This window comes from Capricornis sumatraensis, chromosome 23, assembly GCF_032405125.1.
Source record: "Capricornis sumatraensis isolate serow.1 chromosome 23, serow.2, whole genome shotgun sequence".
NCBI lineage: Eukaryota > Metazoa > Chordata > Mammalia > Artiodactyla > Bovidae > Capricornis > Capricornis sumatraensis.
The window spans coordinates 15,711,904-15,734,316 of record NC_091091.1 but is presented as its reverse complement, the minus strand read 5'-3'; the positions used below and the strand labels follow the sequence as shown (position 1 = coordinate 15,734,316).

Sequence of the window (22,413 nt, the reverse complement as noted above, 5' to 3'; positions counted from 1 at the left end):
ATACACGGGATGGAAATAAAAATACATTCCTGGCCTTCTGCACAAGGTCTTTGCCAGAATCAACTGAAATCAAGAATGAGAGGAATCTTCATCAAGCATCAAGTGCAATGGAAAGGTGAAGAGATGGTAGAAATGTCACTTAAACAGTGACATTTCTAACTCCTTTCTCTGCAGATTTTACCACAGCAACTTCAGTGTGGTGAGCCTGCAGGGCTGCAGGGTGGGGTGAGGGTGTGAACACAGCCTGGAGGCTGCCTGCATCTTCCCCCGTCCCTCTCCTCACCGATCAGACCCTGGACCCTGGGAGAGCTGCGGCCCCCATGACTCAACTTCCTGTCTGCCCAAGGGAAGACTTAAACTAACAAGTCCAGGAGCCCTTCCATCTAATCGTTTACAGTTGGTTTGAAATTCAGTTCCTCCTCTTGCATCTCTTCGCCCAAAAGACCAGTGGTTCTCAACATGGGGTGCCTATTAGAATCACCCGGGTAGCTTTTAAACCATACTCCTGGCTGCATCCCAGTCTCTGAGAGCCTGACGTACTTGGTCTAGTGAGAGTCTCACACATCTGTATTTTTAAAAGAGCTCCCAGTTTGATTTTAATGTGCTTCCAGAGTTGAAAAGCACCATTCTCGGAGGGGGGAAAAAAATGCTTAGAAGCAGTAGAAATGAAGGGCAAATGAGGTCTTTGTCCCTTTTCAGAAGGGAGCTCAGGAGGGCGGGAGGGCAGCTGTCTTCACACATACTCAGTAAAAGGGAGAACCGAGTGACCGTGCCCCCACTTTACCACCACTGTGCCTATGGGGTGTCCATCATGGACGGCAGCAGACCCAGGCCACCTGATCTCTTAAGCAGCTCCCTTCAGTCATTCTGTCCTCAACAGGACTGGCCTCGTTAATAAAAGAGCACAGCAGAAGTTCGGGCTTGCCAGGTGGAGCAGTGGCAACGAATCTGCCTGCCAGTGTAGCCCCTGGAGGAGGACATGGCAGCCCCCTCCAGTATTCCTGCCTGGAAAAGTCCATGGACAGAGGAGCCTGGCAAGCTACAGTCCAAGGGGTCGCAAAGAGTTGGACAAGACTGAGCACACACACACACACACACACACACACACACACACACACCAGAAGTCATTTTATCCATCTCTCCTTTAAAAAAAAAAAACTTATTTTCTGAAAAAAAGTCTTGCATGTCCCTTTCTCAAGTTTGCTGTCCTCGTCATTTTGGAGATGGCCTCAGTCAGAGACTTGCAAGAAGCATATTCCCATGAGAAAACTTCAGGACGTACAGGCAGAGCCTCCTCCCTGGGGTCCAAGAACTTCGCCTTAAGGCCCTTTACACACTAGAAGCAGCTGCAGCGGACCCAGAATCCTACTGAAACCGGATGGAATGCGCTGCAGGGAGGGGTGGTAAAGACCGAGGACCCTCGGGAGCCAACAGCAACCCTTGCCCCTGGGGCTGTTTGCTGAGTGTTGCTAATGTTTGACAACCTCTGCGCCTACTGTGGATCCGCACAGCCCCCCTCCTGTAATCAGCTTCAGGAGGCATGTAGGGGATTATCCTCCAGCCTCCAGCTGCCCTCTCCGTAAGTAAACCTCTACACAGTAAGCGTTTCAGGGGCTGCTCCCAGTCAGTTCTGTTTCGTCATCTGCTAGCTCTCCCCTTTGTTAACAGCAAAGCAAAATGACAGGACGCATGTGTAGGAAAAGGGCTGGCAGGAGAAACTCCAGGCTGGGGCCCTCGGCACTACTGAGTGCAGAGATTCTGGGTGGTTCGCATTTCCTCCCTCTTCATTTGTATTTTCTAATTTTTCTTAGATGAACAAGCATTTTAGTTGGAAGGAGAATGTTCTTGTTAAAACACAATAATTTATGTAGTGTTCAACTGGTCTTCGGGAGGGTTCAAATGTCCCATTTACAGGATTGGAAATTCTTGGTAGATCTGAATTAGGTGGCCAACTGCACTTAATCATCACCTAAATGCATGTATTTTTTATGATTCAGATGGAAACATTTCAAATTTCATGTCTTTTTTTTTTGCACACTTGATCTATAGGTGAGAGAATCATTCCTGAGCCAGTTTACCCCCAAAGAGTCTTCAAAGGACTGTGGGTGAGAGGCGTGCGGAGCAGTTCAGGGGCCTTGGCATCTGGCCTGGTGGCTGATCTCCCCAGTGTGTGGCCTGCTTTACCCTGTTGGTCAGGACAGTGTCCAGAGGACAGAAGAGATGTGCGGGAGCAGGTGTGGACCGCCCCACACCCAGGTAAGGTTGCCCCGCATTACAGGGGACATAACGCTAAAACGTTATCCACTGTTTATCTGAAATTCAGATTGAACTGGGCATCTAGTCATTTTATTTGCTATATCTAGCCACTCTTGGCCTGGGGGTTCCTCTTCTCCACCACTCCCCAGGTTACAGCCAAACCACAGCCACAAAGATGGCCCCTGGAGCCACCCGCATCCCCTCACCCCGCTCTTTCCCATGTTCCTCCCTGAGGCCACCAAGACCTCGTCTCCACTCCACTGTCACCATCAGACCACTCACCTTTTTCACATCTGGCACATTAAAGGTTTTCTTCGTGTGAGCAACCCACCCCACTATCCCGATGTCCAACGGAAACACAGCTTCTCTGTCGGGGACCACCAGGTTGTCCTCAAACCTGGAGGTGGGGGTGACGTCGAGCAGCTTGGAGGCCACCTCCGGCGTGCCGTTGCGGGCGCGACACAAGAACATGCTGCAGCGGTCGGCCTGCAGCAGCTGCGCCAGCCTCCGCAGGGCCCTGTGCACCGCCAGCTCCACGCTGCCCGCCTCCTCCAGCAAGACCTCCAGTAGCTCCAGGTACAGGGCCGCCTCCTCCGCCAGCGTCCGGCCGGGGAAGGAGGCGCTGGCCGGTGCCTGTGCCCCGCCGCTCGGCGCCTCCACCTGCAGCTTCCTGTTGAAATAGTCCTTGGCGAACTGAGGGTTGTCCTCCAGGTATTTCTCCACCGTCTCTTGGCTGATCTCACCCATGGCGTGGCGTGCTGTGCTGCTCTGATCTAGAAAGGAAGAGACCCTCAGAACACCACCAGAGGCAGAGTGCCAAGAAGGAGCTACATCCTGGCCAAAGATACCAGGAAAGCCCTAAGGGGCACCTCGCAGAACCCTCCCCTCAGAGGCCGAGGAGAAAGGCTGTTTAGCAGAGCTTTCAAACTGGCCTGTAACTCTTGTGATGTGACAGAAGGCCCTGGCTTAGAGTGGGATTCAGGAAGCATGAGATTAAAGAGTTCTTCAGGACACGAAATCCCTAAGCATTATTAGCTCATAAGTCCTCAGAGAATCTGCAGAGCATCTTAGATCAGCCAGCCAAGTGACAAGCCAAACTGACTATTCCAGAAAAATAGCTGAACCTTGGTGGCTGTAGGCAATAAGAAGAATGGGAGATATCCATTAATTCTATTACATAGGCATTGACAATACTTGTTCTTTCATGATAGCTCTATGAAATGAAACTGTTTAGACCTCAGAAATGTCTGTTTGTTTATACGGCAACGTCAAGGAACATTTAGGGGAGATCAAAGAGTTTAGCATCCTGGAGAATAAAATGGCAACCCACTCCAGTATTCTTGCCTGGAGAATCCCGTGGACGGAGGAGCCTGGTGGGCTACAGTCCATGGGGTCTCAAAGAGTCGGACACGACTAAAATCAAATATTAAACTTTCCTTTCCTTAAAAGTCCTGTAATCGGCCAGCTTGCTTGGCCTACTCTTTTTCTAGAATCCTCACCTCTCTGTTCCCCTCATTTAAAAACCTGACCTCAGAAATGGTTTACGGGAACAGACCTTGGGCTTATTCTAGAGAACTGAACATGGAAAAATATTTGCCCACAATTTAAGCCTGATCAAGCCACAACTTATATTAATACAATAATCCTTGTCAAAAGACACGATCATAAAAGAAAACCCCTGCAGCTGCCAACTGGGTTTTCCTGCTAAGCATATTAGTTTGGATTTTGTTTTCAATAGTAATAACCAGATCTCATGCCTTTTTGCTCCAAGGTACAGTCAGTTAAATCTACTGGATAATACATGTCTTGTCTGTTGCTAGGATCTTTCACACCTCAGGGCCTTTTGGCATAGGAAAAACACTTAACCACTACTTACTTTTGTTTAATGTTCAGGTTACTAAGCTTTTACATTGATTAAGCACATTTTCCCAAATATTTAAACACTATTATGCAACTAATAAGCCAAACTACACACTTCATGAACCAGTTTCCTTGGCTATCTACAGGCTTACTTCAAATTTAGTCAAAGATCTTTTAAGCATTTCAATAACACTGCAAACTTTATATGGTGAATTCTCTTGAATAAAAACATCTAAGAGTTACAGTGACTCTAAAAGTTAGTTAACACCCACTTTTAAATCCACTTCAAAAACAGCACAGCTATGGGTTTCATTTATTTTTCTAGACTTAAATCTTAGCTTGCTAGGGTGAAAATGGTTATATTAGATAGAAAAGAAGGAGAGATTCACCGAGGCTGCAGTTTCTAGGTCATAAACTGAGAGACTGTTGATGCGAACATGGTTTTCCCAGGGGAACAGAATCCACACTGGCGTTTGTTGAGCCATGTCACCTCTATGGTTGAGTCCACTTGCTCCCTCAAAAGGTCTTGTCAAGCACTTTCTCGCATCTCCCTCCATCAGGCCCAGGTCTCAGGACATCCAGTCTCAGGATGGTCCTCCTAAGAATATTATTTATTTTGTAATATCCTATTACCATCTCATTATAATTAGAGTAACACAGGGGAATCCCCTGGTGGTCCAAAGGTTAAGACTCTGAGCTCCCAATGCAGAGAGCATGGGTTCAATCCCTAGCTGGGGAACTAAGATTCCGCATGCTTCACAGTGAGGCCAAAAAAAAAAAATTTGTAACATATATATATATATATATATATATATATATATATATATATACTTTTTTAAAAAGAGAAGAATGCAGAGGTTTATTTCCTAAGAGAAAGGAGTTGAGTCAGCTGAGTCCCTCCAGTGGGACTATCATCCATCTTCCTCTAACACAGTTGAGGGCACTCTTTCTCCCTGGTTGGTCCATGAGATTACTGTGCAGTTCCTACTTCTCTCGAAAACATGTGTGTGTTCACAATTCCCTGATGCCATCCTTCCCTCTTTACATGCACACAGAGAGAAAACACATGCCTATATCCCATACACAGATTTATACTTTAGAGGTATAAATCTGCGTATGGGAAAAACAAAATGCTCATATATGTTTACATTCCTCTACTTGTAAAAAATGAAAGTGAATTTAAAATGAAGCATATTCTATCAGTCAGCATTCTTATGTTTTGATGACTACATCTAGGTTCATTCACTTGCTTATTCTTCCAACACATGTCTATTGGTGGCCCATTATAAGCAAGACGTACACTAGCTCCTGTGGTAGAGACTCCATGTTCCTCTTTTTCTGATTCTCCTCCCCTGCTAGTTGTGTGGGAAGATTCTTCTTCTCTGCCCTACAACCCCAGTAGGGCCATGTGACTAGTTTTGGCCTATGGGTTGTGAGCTTAAACCTCTCTTCCAGGCAGGAGCAATCACTTGCCACAGTGAGGCCCGGGAGCTCCCCGCTTCTCCCTGCTCCCTCCCAGTTCCAGCTGGAGGGGCCTCCTGGATCCCAGTGAGGATGTCATGGAACAGAGCCCCCTGCTGACCTGAGATGGACATGTAGTGTAAGTGAGAAATAAATCTTTCTTGTGTTCAGCCTTTGAGACGTGAATGTTGTTCATTAGCATGGCATAACCAAATCAGTCCTGTTACAATTCGACTTCAGGGAATATAGGGGATAAATAAGCCTTGGTTCCAGCTTTACAGAACTTGTGGTGCAGTAAAGGAGATAAGACGAGAACAGAAAAAGTTATGATGTGGGACTTAGCTGGTGGTCCAGTGGCTCCTGGTGCAGGGGGCCCGGGTTCGACCCCTGATCAGGAAACTAGACCCCACAAACCACAACTAAAACAGATTCTGCATGCCGCAACAAGGATTCCGTATGCAGCAACGAAGATGCCTTGTGCCCCAGCTAAGACCTGGCGCAACGAAATAGATTTTTTAAGAAAATCATGAGGCACAGAGCATAATAGAATTAAAAGCCAGAAGTGAACTACTTACATATGACTATGAGACTTTATGTGATATGGATATGGAATCATATTTAGAGTAGATGAAAATAGAGAAGAAATCCAAGTGTGAGCCAGGTGGCGGTGATGGCAGAAGCAGTAGCATGGAGAGCAGAGTAACGGGGACTATGGACAGGGGAACGAGAAAGGTACCGGCAGGCCCAGACTGCTGGGGCCTCAAAGTCTAGCTGGGGATTCTAAACCCGGAAACTCTTAGCGGTAAGAAATGACATTAAGGTTCATCTCTACAAGATCTCTTCAAGAAAATTAGAGATACCAAGGGAACATTTCATGCAAAGATGGGCACAATAAAGAAAAGAAATGGTATGGACCTAACAGAAGCAGAAGATATTTAAGAAGAGGTGGCAAGAATACACAGAAGAACTGTACAAAAAAAGATCTTCACAACCTGGATATTCATGACCCAGATAACCACGATGGTGTGATCACTCATCTGGAGCCAGACATCCTGGAATGCGAAGTCAAGTGGGCCTTATGAAGCATCACTACAAACAAAGCTAGAGGAAGTGACGGAATTCCAGTTGACCTCTTTCAAATCCTAAAAGATGATGCTGTGAAAGTGCTGCACTCAATATGCCAGCAAATTTGGAAAACTCAGCAGTGGTCACAGGACTGGAAAAGGTCAGTTTTCATTCCAATCACTAAGAAAGGCAATGCCAAAGAATGTTCAAACTACCGCATAATTGCACTTATCTCACATGCTAGTAAAGTAATGCTCAAATTTCTCCAAGCCAGGCTTCAATAATACGTGAACCGTGAACTTCCAGGTGTTCAAGCTGGATTTAGAAAAGGCAGAAGAACCAGAGATCAAATTGCCAACATCTGTTGGATTATTGAAAAAGCAAGAGAGTTTCAGAAAAAATCTACTTCTGCTTTATTGACTATGCCAAAGCCTTTGACTATGCAGATCACAACAAAATGTGGAAAATTCTTGAAGAGATGGGAATACCAGACACCTGATCTGGCTCCTAAGAAATCTGTATGCAGGTCAAGAAGCAACTGTTAGAACTGGACATGGAACAATAGATAGACCAGTTCCAACTAGGGAAAGGGGTACGTCAAGGCTGTATATTGTCACCCTGCTTATTTAACTTATATGCAGAGTACATCATGAGAAATGCCAGGCTGGATGAAGCACAAGCTGGAATCAAGATTGCTGGGAGAAATACCAATAACCTCAGATATGCAGATGACATAACCCTTATGGCAGAAAGTGAAGAAGTAAAGAGCCTCTTGATGAGAGTAAAAAAGTTGGCTTAAAACTCAACATTCAGAAAACGAAGACCATGGCATCTGGTCCCATCACTTCATGGGAAATAGATGGGGAAACAATGGAAACAGTGACAGACTTTATTTTGGGGGGCTCCAAAATCACTGGAGATGGTGACTGCAGCCATGAAATTACAAGATGCTTGCTCCTTGGAAGAAAAGCTACAACAAACCTAGACAGCATATTAAATATCAGAGACATTACTTTGCCAACAAAGGTCCATCTAGTCAAGGCTATGGTTTTTCCAGTAGTCATATATGGATATGAGAGTTGGACTATAAAGAAAGCTGAGCTCCGAAGAATTGATGCTTTTGAACTGTGGTGTTGGAGAAGACTCTTGAGAGTCCCTTGGACTGCAAGGAGATCCAACCAGTCCATCCTAAAAGAAATCAGTCCTGAATATTCATTGGAAGGACTGATGCTGAAACTGAAACTTCAATACTTTGGCCACCTGATGCCAAGAACTTACTCATTGGAAAAGACTCCAATGCTGGGAAAGATTGAAGGCGGGAGGAGAAGTGGACAACAAAGGATGAGATGGCTGGATGGCATCACTGACTTGATGGACATGAGTTTGAGTAAGCTCCGGGAGTTTATGATGGACAGGGAAGCCTGGCATGCTACAGTCCATGGGGTCGCAAAGAGTCAGACACGACTGAGTGACTGAACTGAACTGAAAAAGGTGAATTGTAGAAAAGAAATACTGGACATTAGGATACAGATTAAGAAGCTATATTGCATTTGGTTCATTATCAAGTATCCTAAAAATGTGTACAAGCTTTGACCCTGCAATTCAGCTTTTATGAATTTATCTTACAATAGTAATTAAGGATGTATATGATTAATGTAGTTATAGGGATGTTCACCAAAAGCACAATTATAAAAGGAAAGGATTAGAAATAGCCTATATATTCAGTAACATGAGGTTGAGTAAATAAATGGCATTACAGCCATAAAATAAGAAACCATACATTAATGAGTAATCCTATCATAAAGCTCTGTTTATTGATATGGACAGATATTTATGATGTGCAGTAAACTGCAAGATCTTATTGCAGTATGATTCCACATACACATACAAATATATAGAGGTGTACACAAGAAATGTTAACAGTGATTATTCCAAAGTGGTAGAATTCAATATAATAATTTTTTTCTTCTCTTTGCCTATCCAATTTTTCTAAAGTATCTACAATGATATCAAAGAAATTCATTCATTCATAAACAAAGCTTTTAAGGCTGTTCTCACAGGCTACAGGTGAGGGTGCTTGGGAAAGAAGGAAGGGACGAATGTGAGACAATTTCAGGCAACAATTGACAGGATGAGGGAATACGTTAGTTAGAAAAGACAGTGAGGAAGAAGGATCCCTGCTGACTACTTTGAGTAGTGGATAACATTTGATAAAGTTTCTTTTAAGGAAATATTGGAAGCTGATCTTTTAGTAGACACACAAATATCCTTCTCCTCCTCCCATGTCCTTGACTGAATCCTGTCATTCCTGCTGCTCTTTTTCTGGGGCTGGTCCTTGTAGAGTCCCTGGCCTGTGATGACAAGACTTTTGAGTATCTGTCCTAGGCGCCGAAAAAATAAAATTTAAGAAAATGTAATATTTTTAAATGGCCAAGCAGAGCACTTAGAAAAAAATTTTAATGATACAAAGTAATTGTTGATTTTGTTAAACTTCACCATTTATGTCACTATTTCCAGTTTGTTTAAAATGTAAGTTTTAAAAAAAATAGAACATTAACTGGTGGGAAGAATGAGGAAAAAAAAGGCCAATATCTGAGATGGTACAGACATTGACAATTATGTGTTTAGATAATGCATCTCAGACACATTGAATAGGTTGGTATGGAAACTCTATTCCATTTACACAGAATATTTTTAGAAAGATAAGCTACATGTAATAATAAGAAAGTGACCATAAAAACAACTAATATTATAATATATAATCCATACCAGATACCTTTCTAGGACCCTTATATACATATCTCATTTCATTCTAACAACAATCTTATGCAGAGGATAACAACAACCTTATGAAGAGAATAACCTTATGAAGAGGATATCTTTACAACAATAATCTTATCAAGAGGTTACTATTATAATAATATTGTACAGGTGACAAATTGAAGCATAAAGAAATTAAGTTGCTCAAGATCACATAGCTAGTGACAGTGACCTACCCCAAACTAGGAATTCAAATAGGAATGAATTTTAAAATGCACCCATGAAGTGTACCATAGCTGCTATAGGGGAATACACAGGACTTTTTCTTTAAGGAATTTAAAATCTAGACCTATATCATAAAATGTTAAATACCAATATAAGAATTAAATGAAAATTCCGCTTAACAAATTTACATTTTTCAATAGTATACTACATTTATGAACACATGCAATATTTAATTGCATCATCACTAAAATTTTCCACTACACTTAAATATTTCTGCAGGAGGTAATGCTTATTTAACAGCCAAAATATTAATAACATTTATATAATGTTGAAGCACTGTCATAAAACTAACAATAATATTCTGGATTAACCAAGTGCATTTTGAATCATTATACTGGACCCACTCTTCAGCTCCACTTTAGCCAAATTCTCTGCTCCTGCCGTTACTCATCACTCAAAGACACCCCCTAATAGCAGTGACCTCAGGCACATCCCAGTAGTCAACCTGCAAAGGTCCCTCTCACCTGGCACATTTGCTCTCATGACAGTTTCTGCCAGCACCTAATTGATGGGTGTGCCAGGTATCTCACAGATAATTTATATAGTGGAATCCATGTTGCTGCTGCTGCTGCTAAGTCGCTTCAGTCGTGTCCGACTCTGTGTGACCCCATAGATGGCAGCCCACCAGGCTCCCCCATCCCTGGGATTCTCCAGGCAAGAATACTGGAGTGGGTTGCCATTTCCTTCTCCAGTGCATGAAAGTGAAAAGTCAAAGTGAGGTCGCTCAGTCGTGTCCAACACTTTGTGACCCCATGGACTGCAGCCTACCAGGCTCCTCTGTCCATGGGATTTTCCAGGCAAGAGTACTGGAGTGGGGTGCCATTGCCTTCTCCAGGAATCCATGTTACTTTCAACTAAATTGATGAAACTGACTGATGGCTTTGTAACCACTGGGAAAAGTCCTCATTAAAAAAATTTAGTTCGACTCTTCGTACCTGAAAACATTGGCTTATCTTTCCTTTTTCCCACCAGTTATTTTGGCATCTTTTAAATGCAGTCAGAAGATAAATGCTACCCGACTTCCTTGTTTATAACTTCTCTTGGCTTCTCTGTCAAGATATGGATACCAACATCAGTTTTCACAAAATGGAGCTGGTTGGACATGCTTAATTCTTATGAGGCTAAGGACACAAATTTCTCACATTCGTCCTTTTTTTTAACTACAGCAAAACATTTTCAATATTTCCTAGGAGTTAATGACTTGCTGCTGTATTGGTTAAGGTAACACCAGCTCCTGTTACAGTAACTACCAATCTCAGCAGCTTAATCAAATGGAAGTTTATTTCTCATTCACATAAAGTTAATCATGGGTGGGGTTCTCAGGCTGAGAGGCTTCACCAGCCTGCAGATGAGGGAAGACAGCAAAGACTAACTACTAGATAGGCAGCTTTTAAAAGCCCCATCTGGGAATGACTCACAGCACTTTCATCTACATTCCATTGACCAGAACATAGGCATGTAGCCTTATAGAACTGTAGGAAGTTAGGCGGTGGTGGGGTAGGGAGGTTGTCTTCCGGCAGGGTGGCCTCTTTGCAACAACTCTAGCCCCCATGGAAGGGGAGTGAAAACTTTTTTGGTGAAAGGACAGCTAGCCCTCCCTGCTACAATTAATAAATACGGGAAATTATTTTCTGGAAAGACTGACCTCTGACTGGGTCTTTTCAAATAAATATTTTATAAAGCTTACTTAAAGTGACTGATTTCAGTAAAACAAATTAAGTCAATATTTACTGATCAAGCATCTACTCTGTGTAAGTCTCTTGATAAATCCTGTGGAAAAGTTGGGGGTGAGACGCATACCAAGGTGAGGGAAATATGATCTGTCTCTCCATGATGTAGACAAGGAAATGAACTTTTGTGTATATTATATACAGTCCACAAGATGTAATTTAGACCATAATTCTACTTCTAGAAGAAAAAATGTCTGCAGAAAGAGTATTTGTTTGATTAAATATTTTCACTGTAAGAAAAATTTTTTAAAAAGGTAGAAATCAACAATAAACTCTCAAATATCCCTAATCCTATCACACAGGTAATCACTGTGAACAGTTTTCTTGTGGATATTATACACACATATATGCATATTTGAAAAAAATATATTTTATGAGGATAGCTTTCAAAGAACCAAAGTTAAAAACACCAGTTGACCTCTACTCACATGTTTGTAATCATGAAGAAATTCGAGACAGAATGCCAAAATAAACTGTTTTTCTTTGCTGGTATCTGGGACACCGAGGGTTACGATATATCATTAAAAGAGAGAGAGGTGGGGGAGGGAGAACAGTTATATCAACTTTTAAGCATCAAACAAATACATTAAAACATATTGCTGCGAAAACAATCCCCGCAAAAATGCATTGAAATCCCCTATATTTATTTTTCATACAGCATAAGCAAGGATCACAAGAATCATTCTGGGAGAAACAGTTGTCAAGGGCTGGGAGTATTAGGAGAACTTTTCTGGCAGTCGTAACAGTCCAAAGGCAATTGGGCTCAGCCAGGAGCTCTCCAGCACTGGAGGTACTGGAGGAGAGGTGGATGGACCTCTATTTTGGAATGTCGAGGAGGGGAAGCACACATTGGACAGGAGATAGAAAGGGGCCCTACCTATAACTAGGGAGCATAGGTAATGATCACATGTATGGCCACACACAGTGGCCCTGCAGGAGAGGCTCTGAAGCAGACCTTACTGGAGCTGTTTGGGATTATGTTGTTATTGTCGTTCAGTTGCTCAGTCATGTCCGACCCTTTGCAGCCTCATGGACTGCAGCACGCCAGGTATTCCTGTCCGTCACCATCTCCCAGAGCTTGCTCAAACTCACGTCCACTGAGTCAGTGATGCCATCCCACCATCTCGTCCTCTGTTGCCCCCTCCTCCTCCTGCTTTCTACGGTTCCCGGCATTAAGATCTTTTCCAATGAGTCGCTCTTTGCATCAGGTAGACAAAGTATTACAGCTTCAGCATCAGTCCTTTCAATGAATATTCAGGGTTGATTTCCTTTATGATTGACTGATTTGATCTCCTTGCAGTCCAAGGGACTCTCAAGTCTTCCCCAGCACCACAGTTCAAAATCTTTAAGTCTTCAGTGCTCAGCATTCTTTACGGTTCAACTCTCTCATCCATACGTGACTACTGGAAAAACCAAAGCTTTGACTACACAGGCCTTTGCTGGCAAAGTAATGTCTCTGCTTTTTAAAACACTGTCTAGATTTGTCATAGCTTTTCTTCCAAGGAGCAAGCATCTTGTAATTTCATGGCTGCAGTCACTGTCTACAGTGATTTTGGAGCCCAAGAAAAATGAAGTCTGTCACTGTTTCCATTGTTTCCCCATTTATTTGCCATGAAGGGATGGGATCGGATGTTGTGATGTTAATTTTTTGAATGTTGAGTTTTAAGCCAGCTTTTTCACTCTCTTCTTTCACCTTAATCAAGAGGCTTTTTAGTTCCTCTTTGCTTTCTGCCGTTAAGGGTGGTGTCATCTGCATATCTGAGGTTATTGGTATTTCTCCTGGCAGTCTTGATTCCAGCTTGTGCTTCATCCAGTCCAGCATTTCTCATGATGTACTCTGCATATAAGTTAAATAAGTAGGGTGACAATACACAGCCTTGATATACTCATTTCCCAATTTTGAACCAGGTGCAATTCTGTTTGGGATTATACATCCTGTGATAAAACTGACCTCACCAAAGAGCTCCTAGTTAGCTGGTAGGCCTGAAACGGGGCTTTCTTAGCAGAAAGGAGGCAGTAGGGAGTTAATTGCATCAAGGTTTGCACTCCAGAGACACCTCCAGACTCAAATGTAGAACAGGAGTGGAGGGGAAGGTGGAAAGTGAAAGCGGACCATCAGGCAGGGAGAGGCCCAAGGGGTCACAGGAAGGTGGCAGGAGCCACAGGTGTTTTTTTCCCAGGAGGCTCGGAAGTAATCCCAGCGCCCTGTAAAGACCATCAACTCTTTATTTCTCTGTTTGGCTGCCACCCTCCTGCACCTCCACCCTCTCTTATTTCAGGTCTGGCGGTAGACAAAGTATTACAGCTTCAGCATCAGTCCTTTCAATGAATATTCAGGGTTGATTTCCTTTATGATTGACTGATTTGATCTCCTTGCAGTCCAAGGGACTCTCAAGTCTTCCCCAGCACCACAGTTCAAAATCATTAAGTCTTCAGTGCTCAGCATTCTTTACGGTTCAACTCTCCCATCCATACGTGACTACTGGAAAAACCAAAGCTTTGACTACACAGGCCTTTGCTGGCAAAGTAATGTCTCCGCTTTTTAAAACACTGTCTAGATTTAAAATGGATCTAATTCATCTTGGCCTTTTCCAATTTGGAACACAACTGATGGAAGGAATCTTACTAAAAGGTGATACCTCTTTGCCCTATCCCTAATTCTCATTCAGTCCAAAGCTGCGTCTTCCAACTGCTTGAATCAGATTAGAGGAGCTCTAACTCTGAATGGAAAGAGAAAAACATGGCCCTGAATTGTGCCACTGGGCAAAATCACACAACCAGTCACAGCATTTCGACTTAATTGACCATTGACGTCACAGACGTTTGTTCCCCTCCCCTTCTCACAGTCAATTCACCTTAGCTGGTTTGGAAACAAAACAAGATGCCACTATGGCTTTGAAATCAAATTGCAGCATAAACAATTGGTAGGTGTGTTTCAAACTGGTTTGAGCGAAGTGCCACAGACTAAGTAGGCGACCACTGAGGTTGCTAAAATATTTCCTGTCCTGACCAGGGTTGCGTTTTTGGAGAATATTTAACAGGGAGGGTTTTAATACTTCTAAAGATGTTGAAACTAAAGAACAAATATTGATCCAAGGGCACCACAACTCCCCTGAAAGAGAGTAAAAGACATCCTTTATATAATGAAAAACTATGCGGCGGAAACAGTCCCAAACTCCTGCACAGCTAGTCCTCAGAGGACCGAGGGGCCACTTTGGCACGGTCAGGCCCGAGCACTAACGCACCCGGGCAGCATCGCAGATGTCCCTCGTTCTGGGAGGCCACGGTCTGGCCTTCCCGCCAGACCTACCCGAGCCTCCAGCCAGAGCAACAGTGCCCCGAGGCCACCCCAGGCCGCAGCTGGCGGCCGCTGGCACGGGCGCCGGGTAACTAGGCCAGGGCTGGTGCCCGCGGCTCGCCGCCGCCCGAGGCTCCGCCGAGGCCACCCCGCGCGGCAGCTGCTCCAGCCCCGGGCGGCGCTGGAGGGGAGGCTCTGGCCCCAAGGCGCCCTCCCTGCGCCCGGGCGGCGGTGAGTCAGGGCGCGTTATGCAAGTGCTGGCCCGCCGGCCCCGGCGCCTCCCCCTCGGTCTTTCACCCCGCGCCGTTACGAAAGCGCGACCCCCTCCCCCCGGAGCTATAAAGCCGCCCGGCGGCCCCCGCGGCGCGCTCGCCTTGCTGGCTCCACGCGCGCTCGGACCCGCGGCCAGGCTCGCGCGCAGCTCCCGACAGTGAGCGGCGGCCCGGCGGGATGGGGGGCCGGCGCGGGAGGGATGGGGGCCCGGGATGGGTGTGATGAGGGTCTGGGGGCGGGCGGGATGGGAAGCCGGGGGGCTGGCGGGACGAGGGCCCCTCGCGGGCAAGATGGAGCCTGGGGACCGGTGGTGGAGGGCCGAGTGGTCCAGCCGCCGGGCGCTCACGGCGCGCGGTCCCCGCAGGCGGACTCCCGAGCGAGATGGAGTGGGTGTGGGCGCTGGTGCTACTGGCGGCGCTGGGCAGCGCCCGGGCGGAGCGCGACTGCCGGGTGAGCAGCTTCCGAGTCAAGGAGAACTTCGACAAGGCTCGCGTAGGTACCGGTGTCCCGGGTGCCCCGCGTTCCCCCTTCCCAGAGGCCGGCCAGGCGCTCCCGGTCACCAAACCCGGCTCTCCTCTCTTCCCCAGTTCGCCGGCACCTGGTACGCCATGGCCAAGAAGGACCCCGAGGGCCTCTTTCTGCAAGACAACATCGTCGCCGAGTTCTCCGTGGACGAGAACGGCCACATGAGCGCCACGGCCAAGGGCCGAGTCCGTCTCTTAAAGTCAGTGCCCTCTGGGGGCGGGAGTGGGAGAGGGCGGGGGCTGCGCTCTTTGCGCGGCAGGGTCCCCAGGCTGAGAGCCAAACCCTGACTGGGGCGGGAAGGGAGCGCCCGGGGTGGCATGGAGGGAGGAAGCCCTTTGCACGGCCTGGCTCAGAATCCCCTTGGCTTTCGCAGTAACTGGGACGTGTGTGCAGACATGGTGGGCACCTTCACAGACACTGAGGACCCTGCCAAGTTCAAGATGAAGTACTGGGGCGTAGCGTCCTTTCTCCAGAAAGGAAGTGAGTACTCAGTTCAGTAGGACTTTCTCGAGGGGGATCGAAGACATACATAGCCAATTGGCTGGGTTTCTTCTCCAGGGGCACCTTAGGGAAAAATGGTCTGTAAGCAGCCAGAACTCTCCGCACGGCTGGAGGCTGGAGGGGTGAGACTGGAAGTAGCTAGGCCCCGTCACCACCTCCCATCCCCTCTCCCAGCTCAGAAACCTGGCCCAAGCTCAAAAGGACCTTGGGCTTGTCACCTGACCACCTCCTGCCGGTCACCCATCCTGCCAGCCCCAGCGTGTGTGGCCTTCCCCTTGCTTGGACCTCCCACCTCCTCAAGACCCAGCTCACACCGCCGCTCAGCCTGGTGCTGCGGCTGCTGCATTTCCTCCATTTCTTTGGGCTGAATCCCTGAAACAGCTTGACTGCTAGGCGCCCCAGCAGAGGCTCAGAGACTCTCATCAAAGGACACAGGGTTGGCTCACTCCCAGGTACCCTACCTGCCCATGCTGGGTGCTGAGATTCTGAGCCAGGCACAGTGTTCTGGGTGGCAGTGACCTCTTCCCTTCCTCCCAAGCCCTGAAACTCATATGGGAGCAGAGTGTTTAAGGACTCTCAGAAAAGCATCCTAAAATTTAACCTGATACAAATTTATGGGAACATGCATTTACATGCTCTTTCTACTTTTTCCTCATCTCTCCTAAGCTTCAAATCTGGAGTCTGCCTGGTACCTAGAGAATAATGCAGGCCAGAGGGGCGTATCATGGAATCTCACTTTTTTTTCTCTTTTGACCATGCTGTATGTCACACGAGATCTTAGATCACCTAGCAGGGATTAAACCTGAGGGTTTAATTTGTTTAATTCCCCCCAAGACACCAGAGAAGTTCCATCATGGAATCTTAAAAATGGAGAGTTACCACTCTGAAGGGGGTTCAATATGCAGATGAATAAACTGAAGTCAAGAGAATGCAGTGGTAGGACTTCCCTGGTGATCCAGTGGTTAAAACGCCTCACTTCCACTGCAGGAAGTGAAGATTTGATCCCTGGCCCAGGAACTAAAATCTCACATGCCTCATGGCCAAAAAAAAGAGGTGGAGAGAGGGGAAAAGATAGTGCTTTGTCCAAGGTCATGCAAACAAGTTTGTGAGAGACAGTGTCAGAAGCCAGGGGTTCTAGCTCCCAGGTCAAAATTAGGTGGTCCTGAACAGCAGGGACCTAATACAATCAGCTTTTACAATTTTACAAAATATTGTTGGAGCTCTTCTGGGAAATAGGCCCCAGGGGCCTGTTCAGGGGGACGCTTAGCTTGGTGAGCCAGGGCAAAGTGTCCTTTCACGTAGCCCAGGTACTCAGGGCAAGCACTCCTCGACTTCCTCTACAGATGTGTTAGATGAAATTTTATCTTTTATCAAATTGCTCATTCAGTATTGATGTACACTATATAAAAGGACTTACTATTCAATAAGGGGAAAAGCTTTTATCCTTAGAGATAAAAGTTTTTTCAAATAACTCAGCAAAACTTCCTAAAGTGATCTATTTAGGATAAAAAATAAACTTCTGATAGTGGATTATAAAAATCGATACCAGGGGGCACAAGATTAGTAATTTTTAGAATCTTCATCTTATCAAACAGATGAACATGGCCACCCCTGAGTGGTCATATGTCTGGCCTTTCCCACTCCAGCCTCTGACACCCACCCTTTGGGAGAGCCTGGGAGGTTCAGGAGTGGCTCAGTCCTCCTCGTGGAGGGGCTGCAGTGAGCTGAAAAGAGGGCTCACCACCCGCTCTGATGCAGCTCTCCTGCAAGGCCTGGTCTTAGGCTGAGCCCCTCCTTGTCAGGGACTCCTGGGGTTCTCAGAGCCAAGAGGCACACCCAGAAGTGACTTAGGCAAGCATTAAAGATCTCCCTTACACCCTCAGTGCTGGGAGCTGAGCGTTCCTCTGCGTTCCTCCAGCACAGGACATGAAATAGAGCAGAGATCATCAGTTGCTTCATGACCTGGCTGTGGAATGAAGACAGAGGCTTTGCATCTCCTGTTTCTTATCCCCTGTGGCCCCCAGTTTACATAATGCCTGGAGACAGTGTGCTGTAGAGGTTAGGCGTGGGGGCTCCAGAGTCAGATCGGAGCTCAATTCTGTCTTGTTCTTTGTGATCCTGGGTGAATTATTTAGTTTTTCTGTGCCTCAGTTTTCTTATCTGGAAAATGAGAATGATAGCGTGCACTTTCAGTCGCCGTGAAAAATAATTGAGATGGAGAAGGAAATGGCAACCCACTCCAGTATCCTTGCCTGGAAAAGTCCATGGACAGAGGCGCCTGGCGGGCTGCAGTCCATGGGGTCACATGACTGAGCATGTGTGCATGAGGGTGGAGGGTGACGGGTTAGTAGCAATAAACTGGTAGAACTAAAAAGAAAAAAAAAAGAAAAATAATTGAGAAAGCACGGCAAGTGTCCACACTGTAACTGACTGACACTAAGTGCTCAGAAAATCCTGGTCGTGGTTATATATCAACAAGAATGTTAAGTAGAGATGTGACACGTTTTACCAAATGTGAGGTGTTTGGATAACAAAGGTGTTATCCCCATTGTTTTTCTCCATGGCAAACCTCTCACCTACATTCTTATGAACGTGGTTTCCCATCCTGCCTTTGTTGACCTTATTACCACCTTTGTTTACACTTACTCTGCATGGCTTACATCCCAGTCTTAGGAAGAAATATAATCTAAATTCTTCAAGGGCTCAACTCTGCCTCTGTCAGGAGAGCTCTGAGCAGTTCTCTAAGGAAGAATATCTGATGTCAAAAGGTGGGCATCTTGCGCCCCTAAGGCAGATTCTAGCCTTTTGCCAGCCTGGAGAGAGAAGTGCGTCAGGTCACCGAGCCAGAATTAGGATGGAGCCAGAAAGGGCATGAACCTGATCACCCAGTGGACTGAGAGGCAGGAGGGCAGTGTGGGTAGCGAGAGGACCGGGAACTGGCCGATACAGATCAGTGCAAAAGACGCCTGCTTATGTTGCGGATCACACATGTTGGTGGCCATCAGCGTCAGCCACAGAGGCACGAGATGCTGTCAGAGAGCAGATGGAGAAGACGACAGTAGATGGGTCTAGTCTGTGGTTTGGATGAGTCCACATTCTCGGTTGTTCTTATGAAAGATGCGATCACGTTTATCATCAGGGAGAGAAACAGTCATTAAAGCAAATGTGGTCCCTCCCGCCCGTGCCACCAACTCCAGGATTCTTTCCTGTGAAGGCCAAGGTCCTCTCTCATGGTCCCAGTTTTCTAATTGCTGTCAGAACTCCCCGTGGTCTCCTGCTTCCTAACTTCTGAACCCAGTTTGGGGAAGTGGCTGGTTTCTGGGGCCCGGCACTAAGTTTCCCTGACATCTGAGTGTCTGAGGGAGATACAGAAGCCCCGTGGCTTTCTGCCCTGCAGACGATGACCACTGGATCATTGACACGGACTACGAGACCTATGCCGTGCAGTACTCCTGCCGCCTCCTGAACCTCGATGGCACCTGCGCTGACAGCTACTCTTTCGTGTTCGCCCGAGACCCCAGCGGCTTTTCACCGGAAGTGCAGAAAATCGTGCGGCAGAGGCAGGAGGAGCTGTGCCTGGCCAGGCAGTACCGGCTGATCCCTCACAACGGTGAGTGGTGGGTGGGAGCAGGCTTTGTGGGTCTGCAGGCCCTGAGATGCGTTACATCTGCAAGCAGAAGAAAACAGGGGAACCTGGGTGCCCCTCTGAGTCCAAGTCTTCATCCTTCATAACCAGATCTTTCACTGGCCTTTTCGTGGGGCTGATGCAGAAGGAGTGGGCAAAAACCTTTTTATCCAAAACCCTGGCCCTTTGAGTTAAGTAAAGGGGACGGTCTCTTCCTTTTTATCTGCTACCTCAGGCCCACTGTGTAGTCACATGATTTTGCTCCTGGCTGCGCTGCCCAAAAAACCATTCTGACCAAATTAATATTGTTTGGGGATTGAGTGGCCCCAGTGAAGAGCTGGGCATCGAATGTGGCCATTGGTGTAAACACTTGAAGAGAGACAAGTTGACTAGCTGGTTTTCTCACGTTTTTTGAGATTCCCAGACCAGACCAGAGGGTTAGTAGCTCAGTGACGTCCGACTCTTTGCAATGCCACGGACTGTGCCTGCCAGGCTCCACTGTCCATGGCATTCTGCAGGCAAGAGTACCAGAGTGGGTAGCTGTTCGCTTTCCAGAGGATCTTCCCAACCCAGGGATCGAACCCATGTCTCCTGCATTGCAAAATGATCCTTTACTGTCTGAGCCACCAGGGAAGCCCCATCGAATCTTTTTATGAATATCACCCTTGGCTAATCTTGCTTTAAAACCCAATAGCATTCCGGAGGAGACTGCACAATTTATTTTGAATAGACATTCCCATGGGAATCTGCATTTCAATATCCAAATAAAGTAATGCTAAATTGTAAGGGAAAACAGAACAAAATTGAACTTCTCTGTTGGTCATCTAACTAGCTAACCCCATACTGTACCAAACAGATATGAACCCAGACCAAACACATAAATAAGATTTTGATGCTTCACCTGGGGATAGCCTAAATATAGGGCAGGCAAAGGATGTCACTCCAGCCGGGCTCCCCGCCAAGTGCTGTGCCTGCCTCATCTCACCTAATCCTGGATATACCTTATGAAGTAGGTTTTCTCATGATCCGCCTTCTACAGATGAGAAAATAGAGGCCAAGAACAAATTACGAAAGTTGCCCAAGATGTTCAGTAGATAACTGAGCTGGATGCAAACCAGGGTTGTTGTGTGACGGTGGAGCCCCTGTGTTACCACGTGGTGACATATGACAGAGGGCACAGTGAACCAGTGAACGTTGTCGCGGTCGGGCCTATTTGGCCCTCACTTCCTGAGTCAGGAGGAGGTACCCTCATCTCTGAAATGCAATGAGGCAAATTTAAGACAAAACGAACACTACTTGATACGGCAGATCCTGTGCTCTCAGCCCATACCCCATCGCCCCCAGAGAAATCAGGGGGTTTCAGAAAACCTCGAAGATGTTTATGTATTACAACTACACCTAGCTGTCCCCTGACAAGAGGCATTTGAACAATGCCAAGTCCTACGGCCATCCTAATATTGACTATCTGTATTGAATACTGGGCCCATCTTTCTGTCACTAATAGCTTTGTTTTCTATATTTCAGGTTACTGTGATGGCAAGTCAGAAAGAAACATTTTGTAGCAACATGGAAGGTGTCCTTTCATTAGGAAACTTCCCATTAACCTTACTCAGCCTCCAACTCTTTGGAGTTTAGTTTGCTTCACCTCCCCTCCCTGCCCTTCCCACCCCTCCCCTCCCCCTCCTACCCCTCCCCTCCCTTCTGTAAACGAAAAAAACCCTTCAGTATACGTAAAAAACATACCTGGGGATCAGTGAATCTGCTTGTACTCAAATGTATGTCTTGTCTGGAGTTTTCTAAGGAATCATTTGAGGCTTAGGATTCCAGACTTTGACTTATTAAAATATGTATAGTTACCCGTTTCCAATGATTTGGGTTTTTATTTGTGTCCACATCCGCGTAAGAGTGAAAAGTCCTGCTGGTGGTAGGGTAAGGTGCGCTTTTATGTACGGGAGGGGTTCTTCTCTTCCAGCTCTGACCTTCGGCCTGTTCTAGCACCTGTCTCCTTTATTAATGACTATGTCTTCTCTCAACTTCCTGAAAAAGGGATTTCCCCATTAACCCAGGACGGCCTTAATGACTGAGGCCTAAAGAGGTGAATGTGAGCCAGGCCAGCAGTTCCAGCCTCAGTCAGCCCAAGGCCTGTGAGGCGGGCGGATGGTGGCCCAGCCTTAGCTGGTCTGAGAGGCCTGGGTCTGGGGGAGCTCTAGGAAAGGTCCCCGGGCCTTATCGTCCAGCACCTAATTCACTTCACACTTCAGGTGTGGGCAAAGTGTTGCGGGAGAGGAGGCCATAGGCTCCCCTGGGAGAATTAGGAGATGGGACCCTGAAACTAAGTGTGTTAGAAGATCATGGCACCCCCTACCTGGAGTGTCCAGGAAAAAGGGTGATGGGGGTGGAAGTAGCCATGCCTGGGGAAGGACACCAGTGTCTTATACCATTAGCAGCACTTGTGAACACTAATATATAATATAACTGCATGCAAAGTCGTGTGCCTCAATTTCCCAGGAGCTCCTAAGAGCCTTTTATCATCTTGAAAAGGCATCAAGGCTTTGGTACCAGAGTCTTGGTTTTGCATCAAAATCCAGCTCAGCTGTAATTAGCTGTATGACCGGGGGCTGGTTGTATGACTTCTCTGAGCCTCACTCTCCTCTTGTGAAACATGGGGAAGCAGTGTCCACCTGCTGGGCTGAAGTGAGGGTTCAGTTAGAGCACTTAGGAGCTGTGCAAACACTGGTGGATGCCAGGCTGACGTTTATGAGGTGTGTCCGGAG

General features: G+C 46.5%; 2 protein-coding genes across 2 annotated transcripts in view; one reads left to right on the top strand and one right to left on the bottom strand.

Annotated features, from left to right (window-relative positions):
- The window catches only part of PDE6C (phosphodiesterase 6C), a 58,428-nt gene extending 55,425 nt beyond the window's left edge, over positions 1 to 3,003 (bottom strand). The window contains exon 1 of the mRNA XM_068961500.1: positions 2,539 to 3,003. Within this exon, the coding sequence (XP_068817601.1) occupies positions 2,539 to 3,003 (465 nt within the window). The remainder of the gene's footprint in view (positions 1 to 2,538) is intronic.
- Positions 3,004 to 15,070: 12,067 nt separating this feature from the next.
- On the top strand, positions 15,071 to 21,494 carry RBP4 (retinol binding protein 4). Its single transcript, XM_068961333.1, has 6 exons — positions 15,071 to 15,145; positions 15,353 to 15,480; positions 15,576 to 15,712; positions 15,887 to 15,993; positions 19,412 to 19,624; positions 21,164 to 21,494. Exons 2-6 carry the CDS (start codon positions 15,370 to 15,372, stop codon positions 21,199 to 21,201), a joined length of 606 nt encoding a protein of 201 aa, XP_068817434.1. The 5' UTR covers positions 15,071 to 15,145; positions 15,353 to 15,369; the 3' UTR covers positions 21,202 to 21,494.
- Positions 21,495 to 22,413: the final 919 nt, after the last annotated feature.